The 22,367-nt window shown below is 48.0% G+C and overlaps 1 protein-coding gene across 1 annotated transcript; it reads right to left on the bottom strand.

The window, feature by feature from the left end:
• Positions 1-530: 530 nt before the first annotated feature.
• RMDN3 (regulator of microtubule dynamics 3) lies at positions 531-21,934 on the bottom strand. Its single transcript, XM_071428174.1, has 12 exons — positions 21,738-21,934; positions 20,438-20,648; positions 19,277-19,423; positions 15,560-16,058; positions 14,769-14,871; positions 13,915-13,975; positions 7,171-7,246; positions 6,348-6,425; positions 5,040-5,138; positions 3,343-3,396; positions 2,302-2,382; positions 531-1,793 (listed from the first exon to the last, which is right to left on the bottom strand). The coding sequence occupies exons 1-12, from the start codon at positions 21,880-21,882 to the stop codon at positions 1,740-1,742; spliced, it is 1,608 nt and encodes a 535-aa protein (XP_071284275.1). The 5' UTR covers positions 21,883-21,934; the 3' UTR covers positions 531-1,739.
• Between the last annotated feature and the right edge of the window lie 433 nt (positions 21,935-22,367).

Raw genomic sequence — 22,367 nt, 5'->3', positions numbered from 1 at the left:
GGGGTGGCAGTGGCAGCAGCAAATTGCCACGGTCTGAGGGCACAGCAGAGAGACAAAGGCCAGCAATGGCCACAGGAGCTGCAGGTTCAATTCTGCTCCTGCGCTGCCCCATCCCGGCAGGAAATCCCCAGGGGGGACAGAAACTCTCAGGGGCACAAAATGCAGCATCTGTGACCCTGATCCTGCCTGAGCTCAGCGTGGGGGGCCAACCCCCCCAAGGGAAGCACTGCCCTGCCCTGGATCAGTGCCAGGCCCTGCCCCAGCTCCCAGCAGCTGCTCCCGGGGCTGCCACCACATTCCCCACAAGGTGACAAAGGCCACAACTGCACTGGCACGAGCACAGGCCCATCCCTCCATCCAGGTCCTCCCAAAGCTCCCCATCTGTGCTTTGGCCAGTGCCTGCCCCCCAGCCCTGCAGCATCCAGACCTGCAATCCAGGAAGTTTGAATGCTGGAGATGTGCTGCACTTCTCCCCTTCAGTGTTATTTTCAGGAAGTAACAAACCCACCACAGTGCAAGGGAAAAAAAGGTGATTTAAGGAATGTTTTACTCACACGCTCCTCACTTTACCCCTCACAACCACCCCAGCATGAAACAGACATTCAGGAATTAGTGTTCAGTAGCTGCCATTGGAGTTTTAAGGGATACCAACAAAGCCTTGATACATATGTGGGGAATTCCACAACAGGTTTTCCTTCCCCATCCGTGTCAGCATCCAGCACAATTCCCTGTTGCTGTTTGGTCCCCAGGAGCTGCAGGAGGAACGTCAGTCTCGGCTTCACCTCCTCGGCGTCGCCTCGTTAATCCAGGAGATAATTAATTCAAAGAGAATTCATCTGGTCAGTGGCAGAAGATCATCACAGCGAAACATCATCTTTGCCACAGGGATATTCCCACCCCTGTGGGCAGTTCACTGATCAAGAACTACTTCCCAAACTCAGTCATTCCATTTAAACCACAGCAGCACAGTTTGGAGGGACAGAAGTTTTCAGCCTTGTGTGAACGAAGTGAAGACAGAAACATCACTGGGAGAAAATCCTGAAGTTTAAAATCCTTTTCCTCACTTCTTTGACTAATGAATCTCTTAAAATCCAGTCTGGATTGTGCAGAAAAGTTTCTTGGTCCCACTTGGAAATTGATCTCCCCAAAACCCATTAAACAGTTATTACAACTGATTCCATTAATTAGTATGGAAAACACAATACAAATAAACTGGAAAAAAATTTGGCTCAAGTTTTCCTCAGGAATGAATTGGGAGCTCATCAGCAAGGATTTCTGACAGGTAGAGAGTGTGATATAAAAGATATATGTGCGTACATATATATAATATATATAAATAAATATATATATATTTATACACACACATATAAAAATATATAATACATATTTATATCACAAACTATCTCATGTATATCTGCCATATATATATATATATATACACACACATATAAATAACCACAAGTGTTTTTATATCACAAACTCTACCTATAAACGTTCCCCCCTTTTTTTCAGGAATGTAACATTTTTAGGGATCCTAAAATCAAACACATGCAGTTCTCTGCAAAGGAAAATAAATCACTATTTTATCCCATTAATGCCAAGATGTTTTCCTGGATGTGCTGCTGGGTATTTTCCTGTAAGCTCTTGTTGCTTATCCATGAAGTGTACTTGAAATTGTCAGGATGATGAAATCCATTTGGAATTTTACTGTCTCTGCAGTGGGATGAGTTTTTCCAAAATTATTCCTTACAGACTGAGCGCATCTCCTCAAGTTCCTTCTCGCTTTCTGCATCCTGGAAATGGCAAGAGGGAAATTCATAAATGTACAGCTTGATTAAAACAAATACAAAACACCATTTCCCTTCTTTTCCTCCAAACCAGCTTTTAAGCATATTGTGGAGTCCTGGAATAGCTTGGGTTGAAAAGGACCTTAAAGCCCATCCAGTTCCTGGGCAGGGACACCTTCCAGGGATGGGGAAGCCACAGCTTCTCTGGGCAACCTGTGCCAGGGCCTCAGCACCCTCACAGGGAAGGATTTCCTCCTAATACCTGATCCAAGCGTAATTGCTTTCAGTTTGAGGCCATTCCCCCTTTTCCTGTCATTCCAGACCCTTGTAAATTGTCTCTCCCTCTTTCCTGTCACTGGAAGGCCACAATTAGGGCACCACAAACTTCTCAGCCCCATTCTCTCATGGCAAAGGTGCTCCATCCCTCCCATCCAACTTGTTGTCCCTCCCTGTGGCTGCAGTGACCCAGCTGGGCTGTCCCAGGGTGGAGCAGAGGTGCAGAATCCATTTTTACCTCTTTGGTGTACCCTGGCAGCTCCGCAGCGAGGTCCATCCACAGCACCGCCGCCGAGGCGTTCCCGAGGTCCCTGTAGCACTGGGAAGGGAAATGGCCATGGGAGAGGGGTTAAATGGGAGAAAAACAGACAGCAAATGGAACTGGGCAACTGCTACAAAGAGCTGTTTCTGCCTCTTCACCCTTTGCACTGGCATCTCCTGCAGTATCCCTCAGCCACCACGCCTCAGAAGCACCACCAGATCTTGGAATACTAAATATATTTGACTCTCCTTCTTTCTGGGGAAGGAGATTGGGTTTTGTTTGGCCATTTTAAGGTGCCCCTGTGGTTTTCACTCTTTTCAAACTCTACTTTGATTTTCAGTTGCTTTTTCCCCTCTTCCTCACACCATTTTCTCCACAAAAACCTCTCTCCTGGGAGCACATCGTTCCCCAGCCTGTTGAAAATGTAATAAATATTATCTACAGGAGTCTCGGGTCCCAAAATAGGCATGAACTATTCTCCATGTGACCAGCAGCCAAGGCACAGTGATCCCTCTGGGAACAGGAAGATTTTGGGTGCCCAGAGAGTCTTGGGGGTGTTTGGAGACCATGAAATTCATCCAGGAAAAGGAAGTGGGTGCTAAAAACCCCTCAGCAAGAGGGCTCAAGACTCCTATGCTGGACAGGGAAAGAGAAATCCTTTATCCTTTACTTCTCCCCATGATTCTCTGGCTTTATCACCACAGAAGGCATGGTGGGAAGGATTAAACCACCAGCCCACAGCTGCCAAGTCACCATTCCTGCTTTATAAAGAATTTCATCTGTTAAAAACCAGGGATGCTCCACTGGCTGACTCAAAGGCAAAACCCCTGAATTTTAAAGCCTCTGTACAAGGTGATTTGGCCTAAAAAGATTTAAAGGATAAAAGGAAATATTATCATCCTATAAAATATTTCTCCTGCTTGGAGTATTTTCTACCTGGTCAGCACTTTACAGCCAAAGGTGATTTTTAATACAAGTATTTCTTACCCTCTGAACAAACAAGAAGTGAGTGGTTACCTTGGCAATGTAAACTCTTCCTGCTTTGGAAAACCCTGGGCTCAGCTCCTCAACCTACAGGAACAGAGGCAGGGTGTGACAGGGAAGAGCAGACATTAGGATATGCAAGGACACAGTTAATTCTTACATCAGGCTCCCTGCAGCTTTTAAAGGAAAAAAAATAGATGGCAGGAAGGAGAATCCTAATAAATACATAAAGCATTATGCCCCTGAAACCTTCAAGCAGTTGTCTGGAAAAGTCTGAAATGCAAAAGTCAGCCAGGCTTTAAGTAAAATATTCTGAGGGAGGAGCTGCCAGCTCCCAGATCCTGGAAGCACAGCCCAGATGTATCCAGTACTGAACAAGGAATCGCTGTGCAGCCTTAGAAAGGAAAACCAACTCCCTAAAGCAATTCTCAGCACTTTGGGCTGCAATTCTGACACCTTCAACAACCCATTCTTCTGTGGCTATGCTGGAATGGACACTTCTCATCAGCTTTCCTTCCACCCAGGTCCCAGGCCATGGGGAAGGACCAGGAGGGATCCAAGCAGCCCAGTGCCATCCCTGTGAGCTGTGCAGGGCAGTGATGCTGTGAGCTGTGCAGGGCAGTGATGCTGTGAGCTGTGCAGGGCAGTGATGCTGTGAGCTGTGCAGGGCAGTGATGCTGTGAGCTGTGCAGGGCAGTGATGCTGTTCCTGTGAGCTGTGCAGGGCAGTGATGCTGTTCCTATGAGCTGTGCAGGGCAGTGATGCTGTGAGCTTGCAGGGCAGTGATGCTGTGAGCTGTGCAGGGCAGTGATGCTGTGAGCTGTGAGCTGTGCAGGGCAGTGATGCTGTTCCTGTGAGCTGTGCAGGTCAGTGATGCTGTGAGCTTGCAGGGCAGTGATGCTGTGAGCTGTGCAGGGCAGTGATGCTGTTCCTGTGAGCTGTGCAGGGCAGTGATGCTGTTCCTGTGAGCTGTGCAGGGCAGTGATGCTGTGAGCTGTGCAGGGCAGTGATGCTGTGAGCTGTGCAGGGCAGTGATGCTGTGAGCTGTGCAGGGCAGTGATGCTGTGAGCTGTGCAGGGCAGTGATGCTGTTCCTGTGAGCTGTGCAGGGCAGTGATGCTGTTCCTATGAGCTGTGCAGGGCAGTGATGCTGTGAGCTTGCAGGGCAGTGATGCTGTGAGCTGTGCAGGGCAGTGATGCTGTGAGCTGTGAGCTGTGCAGGGCAGTGATGCTGTTCCTGTGAGCTGTGCAGGGCAGTGATGCTGTTCCTGTGAGCTGTGCAGGGCAGTGATGCTGTGAGCTGTGCAGGGCAGTGATGCTGTTCCTGTGAGCTGTGCAGGGCAGTGATGCTGTTCCTGTGAGCTGTGCAGGTCAGTGATGCTGTGAGCTTGCAGGGCAGTGATGCTGTGAGCTGTGCAGGGCAGTGATGCTGTGAGCTGTGAGTTGTGCAGGGCAGTGATGCTGTGAGCTGTGCAGGGCAGTGATGCTGTTCCTGTGAGCTGTGCAGGGCAGTGATGCTGTTCCTGTGAGCTGTGCAGGGCAGTGATGCTGTGAGCTGTGAGCTGTGCAGGGCAGTGATGCTGTGAGCTGTGCAGGGCAGTGATGCTGTGAGCTGTGAGCTGTGCAGGGCAGTGATGCTGTGAGCTGTGAGCTGTGCAGGGCAGTGATGCTGTTCCTATGAGCTGTGCAGTCAGTGCTGCCCCTCCCTGGCCCATTCCCACCTTTCCTTACCCTCAGGAAGTTCTGCAGTGCGTCCTGCACCGTGGCTGTCAGGGGAGCCTCGAACAGCGCCGACACCGTCCTCTTCTCCAGCCAGCCCAGGTGGGCAACCTGCACAGGAAAAGGACAACCTGGCCCATCCATCCAACATCAGCACAGGAACAAGGGCCTGCCCAGTCCCTGGGAGCTGCTCCTGCAGCAGGGAGGAAGCCAACCCCCTTGGCAGTTTGGGAATATTCCCATGGAGTATCCAAGTCAGGCCACAGAATTTAACCCAATTTGCTTTCCCTCATCCCAGGTCAGTTTTTGCAGTTCCACACATCTGGGACATGGATGGCCCCAAATCCCAACCTGCCACACTGCAGCCACACCAGTCCCCACCTGTGCTCTCCCTTCTCCCAGCCTAAACCTTCCACAGGAACCTGCTCTCCTCCACCCTGTGATTCCCTGGGAGAGGCAGGCTGAAGCCTTCCCACCAGATAATCATGGGATCGTTTAGGTTGGAAAAACCCTCCCAGCCCATGGAGGCCAATTTGTGACAATCCCCATCTTGTCACCCAGCCCAGAGCACTGAATGCCACCTCCAGGCATTCCCTGAACACCTCCAGGGATGGGGAATCCACCAGCTCCCTCTGACAAAACCCTGTTTAATCCTGTATAATTCCAACAATGCAGACTAGATGAAGCACTACCACACTTCTCCACCCGTGGTTTTATTCCACAGCTTCAGCAGCTCCAAGCTGAGCATGAAGGAAGGATCTTTTTCCAGGAAAAGAGCCAGGAGCTCCCAGCAGTTCAGCTCAGGGCTGCTCTGTAATTCCCACTGTCAATTATCCCAGCTACAAACCCTGCACTGTGGCTCCATTCCCAACAAAGTGCTTTCCAATGGCACAAATGGAACAGCAACAGTCACTGCAGACTTTTTTTCCCTTTTTTAGGCTCTAAATCTGATTGAGAGCTTGGCATTTGCCTCCAAGCTTTTCCCTGTCAGGAAGCAAAGTAGCTGGCACATGCTGCCAGTGCCTCCAATTCTGTGTGTGGCAGGGGCAGGGGGACACATGCAACACATCACACACCAACACACTGCGAGCAGAAGCTCCTCAGATGGCCTTGACCACATCCCTGTGTGCTCAGAGGATGGAAGGAAGGTTGTTTTTATCAAGCAAAGCACTGGGAACAGGAAAGGAGTTTGCAGCTCAAGCTTTTCCTAACCCACCCTTTGCCATTTCCCCTCCCATGCCACCAGCAGTGACTAAAAACCCAAGGTGGAGCTCTGAACCCTTCAGAGGCTGCCCAGGGGGTGAGAATAAACTCTCTTACCTGGTAACACCACCTTCCCAGCAGATAGTAGAGCTGTGGGTCCTGTGGCTTCAGGGCAATGGCTTTATCAATGTGTTCCTGTGGGAAAGCAGCACCAGCACATGTCACATCTTTGTCAAAAGAAAGTAAAATACCCACCAGAGCAGGTGGAGAAAGAGGAAAGGAAGGAATCCACAATTTAAGTGCCACAAACAGTAAAATTAGACTGGATTCAGTGATCAAGGAAAAGCAGCATTTCTCCAGCCTCAGGGACAGGAATTTTTGCACACACACACAAAGAAGCTGCCCTGCATTTTATTCCTGCTCCAGAGCTCTGCCATAACCTCACTGATCATGCCAAAGGCCGATGGGGAAACAATAACCTGTGGCCTGTTCCATGTCCTTTTCCCCTGGAACATCCACAAGGCATCATAGATCATTCCTAGTAATAATACTAGGAATAAAAAACAGGGAATCTGAAGCAAATGAAAGAAATCCTTTTTGAGCAGTAACTGCTCCCTGGGAGGGTGCAGGTTGCTCACAGGCATATACTGCAGACAAGCTGGTATATAATTCCATATAAATAATTCCATATTTTAAGCTCTAAGTCTCATCCTTTACCTAAATTCATTTACAAGATGTCTTTTTTTTTCTGGTAATTATAGTGTCTAAAACTGCAGAGTCACTCCCAAAAAGCATGGCTGGAATCAGCCTCCTCATCCCTGGCACCTCTGAAATCTACTGCTTCCCTCAGAAGAACTGGAGCCAACGTTCCCAATTTCCAGCTGCAGAAATGAGTGTTGTTTGATACTCACACCAAGCCCAGCACCTCCTGGCCACTCACCTTGAAAACATATCCAGCCTGGATGCGCTTGGAAATGCTCTCCTGCTCCGACACCTGCCCACAAAGGATGGCAAACCTGCATGGGGAGACACCTGCATGAACAAGCTGGGACAGAATCCACACTGAATCCACATTTCCCTGCTGTCCATGGCTGCAGAAGGGAGATCTACAAGTGCTCAAAGCCAGGCTGGATAGAGCTTGGAGCAGCCTTTGATAATGGAAGGTGTCCCTGCCCATGGTAGGGGTGGAATGGGAAGAGCTTTAAGGTTCCTTTCAACCCAAACCATCCCAGGATTCTGTGAAGTGCATTAAAGCTTCACACCTTAGTGGGGAAAACAAGGAATCCAGCACATCCCTGACAGGGAAGAGACATAAGCAGCAAAAATGTAGCACTAAGAAGGAAGGAGCTGGAAGGATGAGGCAGCCAGGGGGGTTGGGTGTGACACAAACTCACTGCTCTGACAGCTAAAAACCAGGAGCAGCACACTTCCACACCTGGAATTGTTTCTCTGAGCAGGGAAAGCTGTGCCAGGACCCAGAGCAGGGCAGAGTGAAGTTACTGCAGCAAGAGGCAGACTAAGAGCAGCTCCAATGAATGAACTACAGGGCACAGCAACCTCCTTACACATAGCCCAGCTGCAGCACACAGGGCTCTGCTTCCAGGGAAACACTTGGAAAACCTACCCACATCCTGCAGCTGGGAAACAGAATGACACATGCTCAGTGTTGAGAGTGGAAAGCCAGTGAGAGACCTTGAGTTGTGAGCCTGAGAAGCAAGGCCCCAGCAAAAGCAGTCGTTGCACGAGCTGTGAAATTCAAAATTGATTCCCTGTGGATTTGCACCCTCCCACCTCACCTCCCTGCATCACAGTGGTTCAAAACCTCCCTCCCTGCATCACTTCCCAAGAAACAACAGCAGCTCAGAGAGCTCTCAAGTGGGACAGAACTTGCAGATGGAAGTTTGGCCTCTCCTATCCTGCTGGGCTCTGGGAGTGGAGGACATTTCCATCCCTTCTCTGAGTTTGGTTCAAAAAATATCAAGTGGAACAGAGAGACAAATCAATAACATGGCTCATTCTTGCAAAAAATAAAGCTGAAAAGCAGAAAGATGCAAATAAAAATCCCCCTTCCTACACCCACACCCCAGTGCTGCCACAGATAGCGATATCCCAAAGGATCCTTTGGGATGATTAACCACAGCAGATGTGCAGGAATCTGTCAGGAGACCTTTAAATCTCCAATTACACTTTCCTCAGAGTCACAAAATCCCACAAATCCCCTCACACCTCACTGCTCCATCTCCGGTGTGTAACTTACAGCACAAAGTCACGATTCCTGAACAATTTAACATTTTGCCTTAAATCTCTTCCCTTAATTTGTTAACTTTCTTGTGGAAAAGCTCTAGATCAGCTCTAAAATTCTTATTTTTCATGATAATGGAAAGGATTACCAGGATCAGTGGGTTATGGGACAAAAATCTTTTCCTGCTGCTGGGGCTCCACAGCTCCACTCTGTTGTGTGCAGATGATGGAGTAAGTGTTTCTAGGATCTTCTCCAATTTGTTTCCCAGCCTGGACTACACATCCCTAACCACAACATGACAGGGGTTGAGAAATACAAGCCAATAAAAAGCTTATTTTCTAAGATCATGAGATAAAATATTCCTAGACAATAAATCACACAGTTATCTCATGACAAATAAAAATTCCAGGGTTTTTTTAACAGCCTGGTGAAATGTTGATGAAGAAGCCATAAAAGCAGCAGTAAATTAAATTTCAGTCCTATTTTGATGCCATGAAATAAACTAAAATATATATATATGTGAAGAGACACCTGATCTGATTTTCACTGTATTCCCAGGAAAGATGACTGTTCCCAACCCAGCTTTGCTGATCCCAGGTTCAGGGCCACTGGACTGTGGGGGATTTTCACACCCACAACTCTGCACTTCTGGGATTTTAGGCTGTGCTTTCTGCTGTTCTCTCCCCTGCTTGCTCAGCTTGGCAGGATGGAGTCATTGATTCCAGCTCATTCCATGGGATGCCTCGGGCTGAGCATCACCAGAGCACTGTGGAGGTGCAGGGGAGGCTGAGCAGCAGCACCAGGAAAGAATAAAAATAATGATGATGGGGATTTTCATCCCCTATAACCACTGGGTGCCCTATGCATTACTGCTCAGATCCATCCAGAGCTTTCCTCAGGATATCCCTTGATTAATAAGTAGCCAGACTCCTCACTAAGCTGCTGACACACCAGGACTCTCAGCTCAGGATTTCCCCATTTATTAGAAAATAAACTCTGTGCAAGCAGGAACCACCAGCTGAGAGAGCCTGATCTTCCAGCTTAAATCCCCAGGATTTAAGGACTTTTTGGGTTCTGCACTCTGACTTCCCTGGAAGCAGCACTGTGCCATGGAATACAGAGCCTCCAGCACCTCCCCTCCACAGTCAGGGGGCTCTGCTAGCCCAAACACACCTCTAAGCTCTTTAAACCACCTCCAAGACAGTTTTCCCAATATTTTATGAGCATTCCCAGTTTTTTACCTTCCTGTGCACTGGGTAGATATATGTGAGTCCCTGCACTTGAGTAAGGGGACAGGGAATTGGCAGGCGGGTATTTGGACTGCAGCAACCAAAAATTGAAATAAGAATTTATGTGGGAATTAGTGCTCTGGGAGAGACAGCAGAATTCCCAGTGACTCCACCTGAAATTAATGACCAGCTGATCCTGAAGAGTTGGGGGGAAAAAGCTTTGGCTCTTCCAAGGGGAGACAAGATGGAAGGAAAAAGTGAAGGAGGCTCATGTTCCCCCTCCTTACAGCCCACAAACATCCATATGGGAGAGCTCCTGGACTCTGAATGTTCACATTTCTGAATTCACCTTCCAGGGCACACAAGTCAGGGGGCTGCATTCAGACAGCTCTAATTCCATGTTATTTTCCCTCCACTACATTCTGAACTATCTCCTAACACCTATTCCTACAGTTGCTCCTGCTCCATATCACACTAACAGCAAATTCCCTGTTTAATCTGCCTGCAGAACAGAAAATGTTCAGCCCATAAACCCAGAATCTGGCTCAGAATTGGCCAGATCTGGGCAGTGATGCAGCAGGAGTGAAATCCTGAAGCAGTGCCAGGTGTTAAATGAAAGCCATCCCCCAGGCATATCCGGAATGCTGTGACTTTTCAAAAATCCAGGATCTGCCCACGGACAGCCAGATGTACCCACAGAACTGAAAAGGGCTGGTGATCAGGATGTTCCACCACACTGCCAGACTCTCCAGAAGAAAGGGCACATTCTGGAGACTCATCCAAGCCAATCCCACTTCTCCATAACACACAGGATAACCCCAAGGGGCCTGGAGCTTATGATTCCTCCCACAGCGAGGGTTTTCAGCAGGCAGTGCTTCATTTCCAGGGCAAGATGTCCAACTCAAACTGCAGCTCCTGACACAGCACCTGCACCATGTTCCTCAGGTTTCTCTGAAATCCCTCTGGTTGCACTTCCAGTATTACTTTAAGCAAGAGGAATGGAAGCCAAGGCAAATCTACAGCTCGCTCTCCTTTCCTGATCCCTAAAGCTGCTGCCCCGTGCTTACAGTTGTGCTGCAAACACCCACAGGGAATGGGCTGGGAATTCTAAAAGGCCACAGTTGTTTCTCAATTCATTTCTGAAAGGTCTGTGCAACCACTGATGCTCCATCCATCCATCCATCCATCCATCCATCCATCCATCCATCCATCCATCCATCCATCCATCCCTAAAAGCAAGAACAGACTTGGGAACTTGCTCTGTCCCACTCAAGAGCTGAAATCAGTTTAAATGGACAAAAGCTCCACCTGCTCAGGGATCTTTGACAGTCAAAGCAGAGAAGGGCTTTGGTGTCCAAATCCAAGGTAAGAACCAGGTCATTGTAAGTCAGGAGCAGAGAGGCTCTGAGATCATTCCCTGTGAATCCCTCACTTCCCACACACAGATCTACTCTTAAGGCACTAAATGCATTTAATGCCCAACACATTTTCCCAAGGGAACATCCCAAGGGCAGCATGGGCTGGATCAGCCCCTCTGCACAGGGCTGGCTTGTCTGTGCAGCCCTGACCAAATTCCTGCTCCATTGTGCCCGGAGATGGCTCCCTTGGCACCGGCCAGCTTCCAACAGCACCAGCCACAAGCAGAGCTTTGTCCCACACTCCATGGCCAGAGCAGAGCCATGAAAGCCTCTCCTTTGTGCTTGGGCAGGTCCCAAAGCCAGGCCAGACACAGCCCCACACACTTACTGCTCTCCCTGGCACTCCTGAGAAACCACTTTTCCTCCTGCTGTCAAATCCTTCCAAGCCCAAAAGGAGCTGTAGCCAGCAGTACAGCTTCCCAGCAGAAATCCTTCCCTTCCCCAGTTATTTTCTTTCTTTGTTTCTTTAAAATGTCAGTGATGACTGAACAACAACGAGGCACTGAGGGGAGAAATCTTTCCTCGCAATGGTAATTGTAGGCAAAGTACTTCTTGTCTTCCTCAGCACCTCAAAAAACTGGGAGTGATGTGGGCAGCAGGAGGAAATAACAAGCACAAAACACAATGAATCAGCACCAAAAGCCAGCACAATTTCATCTGAAGGAATCCACAAACTTTCAAGAGGCAACTGATAAAATAGAAAATCAACATGAAATGATAAACACAGAGAAAAAACTCAGCCCAGGAATTCCTGCACCATCAGGCTTCACACAGCCTGTGTGGGGAGGCAGCAAAATAACTGGGAATATTTCCATTAAAGTGGCCATTTGGGATGCAGTGGGAAAGAGAAAATGGTGGTGTGTGTAGAAGAAAGAATGCAAAGGACCATGACACCAGCACAAAGCCATGCCACTCTCCCAGCTTGTGCCCTGCACTGAATCCCTCCACTTCTGTCTGAAAAACTACAAGGAAGAGAGAGAAGAATATTGGAAAGACAAGATGGGTGGTGAGAGATAATAAATTATTCCCCTGTGACAGAAGATAATAAAGGATTCTTCAGCAAGGAAATTAGTCACTAGAGAGAAATATGACAGAACAAAACTGTAATTTAAATAAATGTGAACAATGTTCTCTGATCGCTTCCTCCAAGAGCTGGGGCATCAAATCCAACCCAAAAAAAGCTTTAAAACCTCTGCTGCTTTTTCTCCCCAGGGTAAATTCAATTAGCATAAAGAAAGACTGCAATTAAGCCAGCTTGTGACCACTTCAGAGCTGGGAAGGGAATAATTTCCTGTTCTACTCGTGGCAGAAAATAGTAATTTGTGTGCTGATAAAGGGAGTTAGATATTCACTCCCAAGAAATCCCACACCTCCCACATGCTGCTCTGCTGCTTCCTTCCTCCAGCTGCCCTGGAGAATTAGAAGCAAGATGTAGCTGTGCAGAAAGGAGCCTTATCCCTGTTTGGGAAAGGGGTCTGAGGGACCAAGAATTGTCCCAGACTTGGAATTCCAAGGCAAAACTGTCAATATTTGGACACTGGAGTAGAACTTGGCTTTGTAAAATACAAATGTTAAGATTCACCCTGGCAACTAAACCCCATTCATTTAAAGATGTTAAGCCAGGAGACAAGAGCCCAGCACCATGATCTGCTGGAGATTTTCCTGCTCCCAAACTCCTCTTTCTAATCAAAGCTTTAATTGAGAGCAGTAATTCATTACCAAAAGATTGTCAAAAAGACAAGGAAATACAGTTTAAGATGATAAAGGCACTTATTCAGATGCCAGTGGTTCAAAACAATCCTTCAAGCAAATTTACTCATTGCAAGAGCACAGATCTTGTTTGGCAAAGACTCAGCAACCTCTTTTCCCAATAATTTTCATTAAAGAAGAAAAAAAAAATCCCTTTTATTCTAATTAAAGTGCTGTCAATCCTTCGGTGCAACTGCTGACAAACACCATTCACAGAGGAATTCACCAGAGTGACAGAAATGAAACAGAAACAGTTCCCTTATCTCCAAATCCCTGTGCCATTCCTCAAGCTCTCTTTTGGAGTAATTTTTTTAAAGGACATGTAAAAATGCCCCACACAAGCTGGAAGCACAGCACCCAGGCTGCTGAAGGGTAGCAAGGTCCTTCCCCCTCTCCTGTGCAGAAATATTGGTCACAACTGCCTGGCTGAACTGCAGATCATCTCTTCTTTTAGCATGGAACAAATACATAAAATACCTCTGTTTAAATAAAAAAGAGCCACATGCTGCTGTGTCCCTTCATGTCCAAACCAAGGGCCCTGCAGGGGGATCAGAGCAGAGCCAGCAGTGCCAGAAAACACTTCCAGGAGACTCTAAAAGCCTGTCTGCTGAGAGTGATGGATCTCCTTCCTCCAGAATTAAGTGGAAAATAGGGAATTTGGCAGAGCACCAAGCCCACCCTCCCAGGCCTGGCTGATGGAGTCAAACACATTCCCTCTTGCCTCAAAAGCACCTCCACTTGGGAGCTTCTCCTCCAGAACTCTTCAGAGAGAAATTCATAATTAAGTTGCTGTAAGATACCCCAAATTTATTCCTGCCATCACAACCAAACCTACTGTCTGTCAAGTCATTCCTTACACCAAGTAAGCAAAGCTGTTAAAAATGGCTTTTTATGGAAAAACACCACCAGTGTGGCACAGTGCAAGTAACAGCAAAGTTTGTGGGGGGGTTTGTATTTTATTTTTTTTTTAACTGCAGCTCAGCTCACAAAAACCTCCAGGTCCTTTTCCTATGCTTATTAAAAGCAACAAGTGAAAAGTCACTCACCACTGGTGGCACTCAGCACTTTGATCCCAATTCTGCAAGGCAAGTTCCAGCTCTTCCTTCCCTGGAACAAAAAAAAGGAGTCAGAGGTAAGAAATTCAGTTGCTTTCTCTCCCAGTTTCTTTCTCTGAGGCTGTCAGAGTAACAGAACAGTATAAAAGTCATATATTTGTCAATTTGATAATGTATTTGGCTTGGAAACATCCTATACATCATTTTATCCTCTGGCAGGTTCAAAAAGCTGACAACTGAGCACCTATTGATGGCTAAAAGGGCAATATAAAACTTTGAATTCCATGTTTAAATGGTTCCACTGATTCCCAAAAAAGAGTAATTATATTAGCTACAGTATCAAGTAACTCTATTTAGTTATTTGCATATTAAACAAGACAGAAATTATTTAAATTTATATCTTTTATTGCACATCTTAACTGTAATAAAGATGATTTTTTTCTCTATTCTGACTCACCTAAAATCTTGCAGACACCTTTGAGGTGGTAAAGAACAAAGAGGGAATGAAGTCAAAGAGAATTTAAAAATAGGTATTGTTTTTATATCTGTCAACAGAGAAAATCCAGTATGCTACAGCAAAGCTTGTTTATTTTACATTTATGATTTATTTTAGTATCACAGAGAAATGGATGACAGGTTTGAGAAACAACTTTCCCAGCTCCAAGCAGGTCTCAGCCTATTTAGACTCTTTCACAAAGCTCCGTTTTTAAACACAAAAAATTCCTTTAAAGCGCTGCTTCCCACCAGATTCTAGGGAAACCCAATAAAACCACGGCCCTGCTGGCAGGTGGAGGGGCTGTGCAGCTGAGTGCCAGCCCTCCCTTGGGGCAGCAGGAACTCCTTACCCCCTGTGGCATAGGACCTCCTCTCGTCCTTGTCCTCTGTCAGCTCCCACATGTCGCAGTGCGCCCGCGCCAGGCGCCACAGGAACTCCCGCTGCCCCGCGTACTGCAGGGAACACAAACACCCCAGGCCAGGTCAGCACCGAGCCCGAGCAGGGCACTCACAGCTCAGCTCATGCAGTGATCTCTCTAAGCCTTGGAATGCCCCAATTCCAAAGGAAGCAAAGTGGAACCCCAGCGAGGGCGAGTTTAGAACTCGGTGCTGCGGAAGAGTTCCCTGTGCTGGGAATTGCAGGGGCACCTCCAGTGCTGTGCCCAGCTCTGGGCTTCTCAAGTCAGAAAGGCAGTGAGGGAGGGGATGGAGCATGTCCAGGGAAGGGAATGGAGCTGGGGATACTCAGCCTGGAGAAAAGGAGGCTCAGGAAGGACCTTTTCCCTCTCCTCAACTCCCTGACAGGAGGGGGCGGTCAGGGGGAACTGGGCTCTGCTCTCAGGGAACAAGGGGTAGGACAAGAGGAAATGGCCTCAAGTTGTGCCAGGACAGGTTTAGGTTGGACACCAGGAGGAATTTCTTCCTGGAGAGGGTGGTCAGGCAATGGAAGGGGCTGCCCAGGGACATGGTAGAGTTCCCATCTCTGGAGGTGTCCAAGGAATGACTGGACATGGCACTCAGTGCTCTGGGCTGGGTGACAAGGTGGGGATCATTTCCAGGTTGCACTCTGAGTGAAGAAACCCCTCCTGACATGCAAGCTGACCCTCCCCCGGTGCTGGAAAATACAACAAGGCACCTATACCGCCAGCTTGTTGTTGAGGAGCAGCTGGAAGCCCTCTCTCTTGTCCTGCTCATCCCCGCTGTGCAGGCGGTCAGCCTGCTCCAGGAGCTGCCCCAGCCCCTCCTCCAGTGAGATCTCTGCAGACAGAGGGCTCTGATCCTCGAGGGGCAGCTCCACCAAGTCCCCGATGGTGTCACAGCTCTCATCCTCAGGGGGAAGCTCCAGCGAGTCCCTGTGCAGGCTCCTCACGGTGTCACAGCTGTCACCCTCGAGGGGCAGCTCCAGTGAGTCCCTGTGCAGGCTCCTGACGGTGTCACAGCTCTCACGCTCAGGGGGCAGCTCCAGTGAGTCCCTGTGCAGGCTCCTGACGGTGTCACAGCTGTCATCCTCAGGTGGCAGCTCCAGGGAGTCCCTGCGCATGGTCCTGACGGTGTCACAGCTCACCTCGTCCTCACTCTCCCGCTCCGACTCCCGCTCTGACTCCCGGTCGTAGTCGGACTCGGCGTTGGCCGTGGTGTAACTTTGGGGGAAGAAAACATCACCAAAGTGGTTTGAGGAAAGGAGAGGAAGAGTATCTCGGCTTATCCCAGAGAAAACTGCACAACCCAAGTGTCCCACACAACCTCATTTCTTGTATCACCCCCAGAAAGCTGAAGGATGTCCCAAGTCAGCTCTGAGCAACCTGGTCTATGGAAGGCATCCCTGCCCAGGGCAGGGGTGGCATTGGATGAGCTTTAAGGTCCCTTCCCACCCAAACCATTCCAGGATTCTAACTGTCCCACCTCCCCTGCACACCCTGTCAGCTCCTCCTAACATCAGTGATCCTGTAAAGCTCAGATCAGAGCTGCTGAAAGTGGAGAAAATTAAGGTCCCCCAGTATTAAAGCTGGGAATTTCAAATTTGAAATTTAAACCAGGGTTACACAGTGGTACCACAGCAGGAGGGAGTCAACTTACAGAGCTGATTCCTTTTCAAACAAGAATATCTGTCTTGTTTGAAAGGAATCCAATCCTCACTTTCACCTGCAAGCTCTTAACTACAGAACAGGCACAAATCAGCCAGTCATTTCAAAATGTGCACTTGAACACAGGGCCTTTCTTGATTTAAGTGAGTAACTGTCCAAGAGAACTTGAGCAGTTCTGCTGGATCTGAGTTCCCTGCACTCTGGGGGCACTGGGTACCTCCAGCTGTGCTTCCCTCTGTCCCGGCTGATTGCTCCTCCCAGGGACCGCCCTGTGGCCCTGCCTTTGTCTGGGGACACAGATACGTGACCACAGCCCCTATCTGAAGGAGGCAGTGACAGGGCTTTGCCCACACACAGATAACAAGGCGTGTTTGGCTATCAAAGTTTCCTGAGAACCATCCCTAATTCTCAGGAATTCCCCTCTCTGCTCCCTCAAACCCTCATCCAGACTTTCAAAACCCCACCATGTTGTCCTGAAACATAGGCAAGAAATAAAGCATCAGCCTCACACTGCAAAGGCAGGAAAGCAAGAATGCCATGCTGGAGATGACACTGAATTAATGGATAACCAACACAAGGGTAGGTGACTCTGGCACGGCTCTGCCTCAGATTAAAACCTTCATTTATTTACATTTCTTAATGTTAATGACATTATTAGTTCTCTAGACTATTTCATTTCCAGTAATTAAACATAAACTCCTCAAATTCCCTGATTTCCCCATCCTAACCCCCAACATTTTACTGACAGCTGCCAAGATTTCAGGCCTTCAACTCAAAAACCAACTGTGCTTTCTGCCAGACAGCCCCTACCAGGTTCTGCCAGTTCAAAAAGACAAGGAAACCCAAAGTTTTCAGGGAGATTAAGGGATTTAGGTGTTATCAGCCTGTTTTTCTGAGTTTACAATGATGGAAAGCTCTGGAATGCTTTAATGTGGCAATCCTGAAGGAAAACAGCCCATGGGAAGAGGAGGTGAAGAAGCCCAAAACCCAAAGCCACACAGGGAAATTAAGCAGCACAACCTCCCTGAAAACTCCTGGAAGATTTTTGGGAATTGTGCCTGAAATTGGAGAAGCTGCTCATGCCCATGTGGTTCACAAAATAAGGCTAAAATTGGGGGTTCTCTGTTCTGAATTCCACTGAAAGAATTCAGCAATGAACACCCAGCTGAAATCCACCTGTTTGCAACTGGCTCATTCCTCCTCCCAGTGCCTGCTCCAAAGCTTCAATAGGTTTTTTCCAAAATTTACATTTCCTACCCTGAAAATGCCACTTTTCAAGCACATTCACATCCCTAGCAGACAGCACTACAGGCAGCTGGTCCTGGCCTGACTGATATTTTTACAACTCTCTATGTAGGACCAAAGTGAAGCATTACCTAAGATTCCAGTTTTAAATCAGGTGAGAGCTGCTAATCCACAAATCCCCACACTGGTCATTACAGCTAATTACTGATGTTAATTAAAACGTAAGGACTCCACCAACCACCACTGGTTTCCCAATAAATGAATGAGGTTTTGCTGTGAAATACACCCCTGTCCCCTCAGGAGGTGCCTTTTCTGAAACTCTGAATTCTTGGCCTCTGTCAGAACTCACAATTTTCTATGATCTGAGGACAGCCAGGGCTGGGATGTGTGGCCAAAACCCCCTTTTCCAGCAGGTTTACACAAACCATTGTCCCCCTGATGACTCAGTGCATCTGCTGTTACACAAACACCCAAGCCCTGCCTCCAGAACCAACTCTACAGTTCTAAAATGTGCTCTTCAGCCTCGTTACCTATTACACCACCATGAATCACTCCCTCCCTAATTTCCCTCCCATCCCAACACCACTTGAGCTGAATGAAGCTCTGTAACCCCAACGATATCACCCTCACCAGCTTCAGTTATTAGAGACAAACATGAGCTTAGGGCAGTCCCAAATCCCTGTTCTTTGTCCTGGCAAGAAAAATCTCTGCTGAAATGCCAGCTGGCACCAGCCCCCAGATCATTTGGCTGCCCAAATCTCCCCAATGCTCTAAAAATGAAATGCTCCCACTATTCTAAAATCCCTCTTTAAATGACATTTCATCCCAACTACTCTGGGAAAATGCATATAGCAGCACCACCTGTTTTTGGACACACTTCCATACCCCAAAAGCTACAGAAGTGGTCAGATTCAGGCACAAAGGAGCAGCATTTCCTCAGAAATTCAGCAGTCACAGGTGCAGGAGAACTTGTTACCTGTCTAACTATATAACATGCAGCTATACTGGCATTTTTAATGATGTTCTTACACCACACAGAATTTTATGTCACGTGCAGGGCCAGGAGTTGGACTGGGATGATGCTCCTGGGTCCCTTCCACCTCAGGATATTCACTGATAGGATAATTTGATCAATATAATATAATATAATATAATATAATATAATATAATATAATATAATATAATATAATATAATATAATATAATATAATATAATATAATATAATATAAATTGTCTGGAAATTTGATTTCCAAACTCTCTCACTCCATTGCCAGGCTGGACTCATACCTCCCTTCCTTCTGCAAGGTTCCTTAATCAAATTGTTTCTTTAAAACCCCTCAATTTTTTTTTTCCTTTCTCTTAAAGGATCATTTCAGATTTCTCAGTCTGGCCTTGGCAGTAACACAAGTACTGTAACAAAAGCAAATTAAGACAGGCTGTAGGGGAAGAAAATTCCCTTCTTTGTGGTTCTAAACTGCCCAGATGTGGCACCAAATCCCCCAAAACATCTGTCCCAGTGCTCTCCTTACCCTCCTTCACTCTCTCCATCATCTGTGTTGGGATTCCTTGAGCTGGTGGTGAAATAAATGGAGCTGGAACCTGTGGAGTCACTTCTCTCCCTGGAGAAGGGGAACTTCCTCCTGCGAGCCACACGCTGGGTTTCTTCCAAGTGGGTCCTGGAAGGAGAGAAAAAGGAAGAGAAATAAATATTTGGTAGTAAAATATCTGCCATTCCCCTTCTCCTCTCCAGCAGACTCCACCCAATTCCCTTTCTAGGCAAAGAATTCATGAGGTGATTCACTCCTGTTTATACAAACTCAAATGGAGCTGATAGTGTATTCTGTATAATATACATAATATCCATTAATATATTATATATATATTATATCTTATACTACATTAAAACATATAGAACTATATATTATATATTATATATATTATACAATAAATTGTATCTAATACAATGCATTCTATAATATATATTATATAATATACAATTATACAATATATAATGTATCATATATAATTAAAATTATATATGATATAATATATAGTATATATATTATATATTTTATATATTTTATATATTATATATAAATTATATATATAACAATGTATTATTGTATTATGCATTAATGTATTATTATATAATAATATATACATAATATTATATATTATTTAAATTATATATAATGCATATATTATATATTTTATAAATTATAACATATAATATCGATATAAAATATATATGTGATATATATTACATATATATACATTATGTACATGATATAGTATATAATGTATATTGTATACTATACAATATATAGTTATATATTATACATATAATGTATAATTATATAACATACACTATATAACATAACATATCTAATATAATATATCTGCAGATAAACAAATCCTCCTCCATGGACAACCCTTACAGAATCCATAGATGAGATGTTCATCCAGCCCCTACAACAAGAACTGGAGTGACAGAACAGGTTCAGACTGGAAGAGGGGGAAATTTAGATTGCATTTAGGGATTGGATCTTTCCCTGTGAGGGTGGTGCAGCACTGGAATGGATTTCCCAGGAAAGCTGTGGCTGTTCCTCCATGCTCTGAGGTCCCAGGCATTCCCAGCATTCCCAGCTCCAGGCATGCTGTGGCTGTTTCCCAGCAGAGAGGGGCAGTACCTGACTTCATCCACGATCTCCACCGCCAGGTCCTGCAGGCTGTTCCGCAGCTCCTCCACCTCCTTCCTCAGCTCGGCCACGTTCCTCACCACGAAGTCCAGGCGCTCCAGCAGCTCCAGCTGCTCATCCTGCCTCAGCAGCAGGGGGCTGGGCACGGCTCCATCGGCTCCATCTCCCCCCGCTGGGAGCAGCGCCCCGGGCACGGCCTCGCCTGCAGCACAGCACAACGAGGGTCAGATCCCAGGGGAAAGCATTCCAGGGGAGGGAAATGTGGCCACGGCTCTGCTGGCAGGGGATAGGAGGCTTGGTGTTGACAGGGACACCAAGGGGATCAGCAGCTCTGCTGCAGGGAAAGGCTGGGAGAGCTGGGACTGTTCAGCCTGGAAAAGTGAAGGCTCTGCACTGACCCAACTACCCCTTGAAGGAGTCTGAAGGAAAAATGGAAAAGAGACTCTTTGCAAGGGCCTGGAGTCAAAGGACAAAGGGGAATAACTCCAAACTAGAAAAGAGAAGATTTAGATGGGATATTGGAAGGAATCTTTCCCTGTGAGGGTGCTGAGGGCCTGGCACAGCTTGCCCAGAGCAGCTGTGGCTGCCCCATCCCTGGCAGTGTCCAAGGCCAGGCTGGATGGGGCTTGGAGCAGCCAGAGATAGTGGAAGGTGTCCCTGCCCAAGGCCGGGGGTAGGACTGGATGAGCCCTTCCCACCCACACCATTCCAGGATCCCATTATTCTATGATCACTGTAAAAACACGGTTTCATTTTCTGTTCCCAAAGTTTTGCACAGACATGGACGAAAACCAGCAAATTCAGGGCTCCAAGCCAGCACTTGTAAAAGCCCAACACCCCAAACCTCACTTCCCCCTATCCCGGCCCCACGCCCCCCTATTCCAGCCCAGCTCCCCCATTCCATCCCATCCCATTCCCCGCATTCAATCCCTATTCTCCCCTACTCCAGCCTCATTCTTCCTCTTCCAACCCCATTTCCTGCAGTCAACCCCACGCCACCCGTTTCAACCCCATTCTTCCAACTCTAATTGCGTTTTCCACTCTTCCTATTCCAACCTCATTCCATTTCCTCCATTCCAGCTCCGTGCCTCCCTATCCCATGTGCCCCATTCCAGCCCCATATCTCTATTCCAACCCCATTGCATTTCCTCCATTCGAGCTCCGTGCCTCCCTATCCCATGTGCCCCATTCCAGCCCCATTCCCACCCCACCTCTAGCCCCATTCCTCCCTATTCCAACCCCATTCCCCCATCCCGATCCGGCTTCCCCCGCCGCTCCATCCCGCTCGTACCGAGGCGCGGCTGCCCCGCCGCCTCCTTGGAGCGGCGGCGCATGACCCAGAGCACGCCGAGGCAGAAGCCGGCGCCCGCCGCCAGCCCCAGCGCCATCCCCAGCCGGGGCCCGGCCCGGGCCGGCTCCGCCACCGGCACCGCCATGGCCGCTCCGGCCGCGCGGCACCGCCCGCGGCGCGCCGCGATGGCGTCACTGAGACGCGACGGCAGGGGAGGGAAGGGGCGGTGTATGTGCGCGTGACGTCATCGACGTGGCCACGCCCAGAGCGGCGCGCGCGTGCGGCGACAGCCGGACATGGCGGGGACACGGACCCGGTCCCGGAGCCGGGCCGCCCTCCGCGGGGGTCACCGCCCGCCCACAGGGCCCCAGTCCGCGGAATGTCCCGGGAAAAACCCCCCGAGGCCGCCGGCTGTCACCTGCTGCCAGCGCGGCAGCTGTCCCGCCGTGGTGACAACACCTCGGCCTGGGGGTGCAGGGGACAGGGCGGGTGTCCCCGCACAGCCCCACGCTCTGTGGGTGCTCCCAGAAGTGGTAGGAAACCCCGCTGGGTTTGGGGTTCAGCTTGCAGCAGTGATGGACGAAAATTGGAAATTCGGGGTGCCCAAATCTGGGGAGCTGAGCGGGACAG

The sequence above is a fragment of the Agelaius tricolor genome, unplaced genomic scaffold, assembly GCF_023055355.1.
Source record: "Agelaius tricolor isolate 1412-34295 unplaced genomic scaffold, bAgeTri1.0.p SCAF_5, whole genome shotgun sequence".
Taxonomy (NCBI): domain Eukaryota; kingdom Metazoa; phylum Chordata; class Aves; order Passeriformes; family Icteridae; genus Agelaius; species Agelaius tricolor.
The sequence above is the reverse complement of the archived record's forward strand: the minus strand, read 5'-3'. Positions and strand labels throughout refer to the sequence as shown.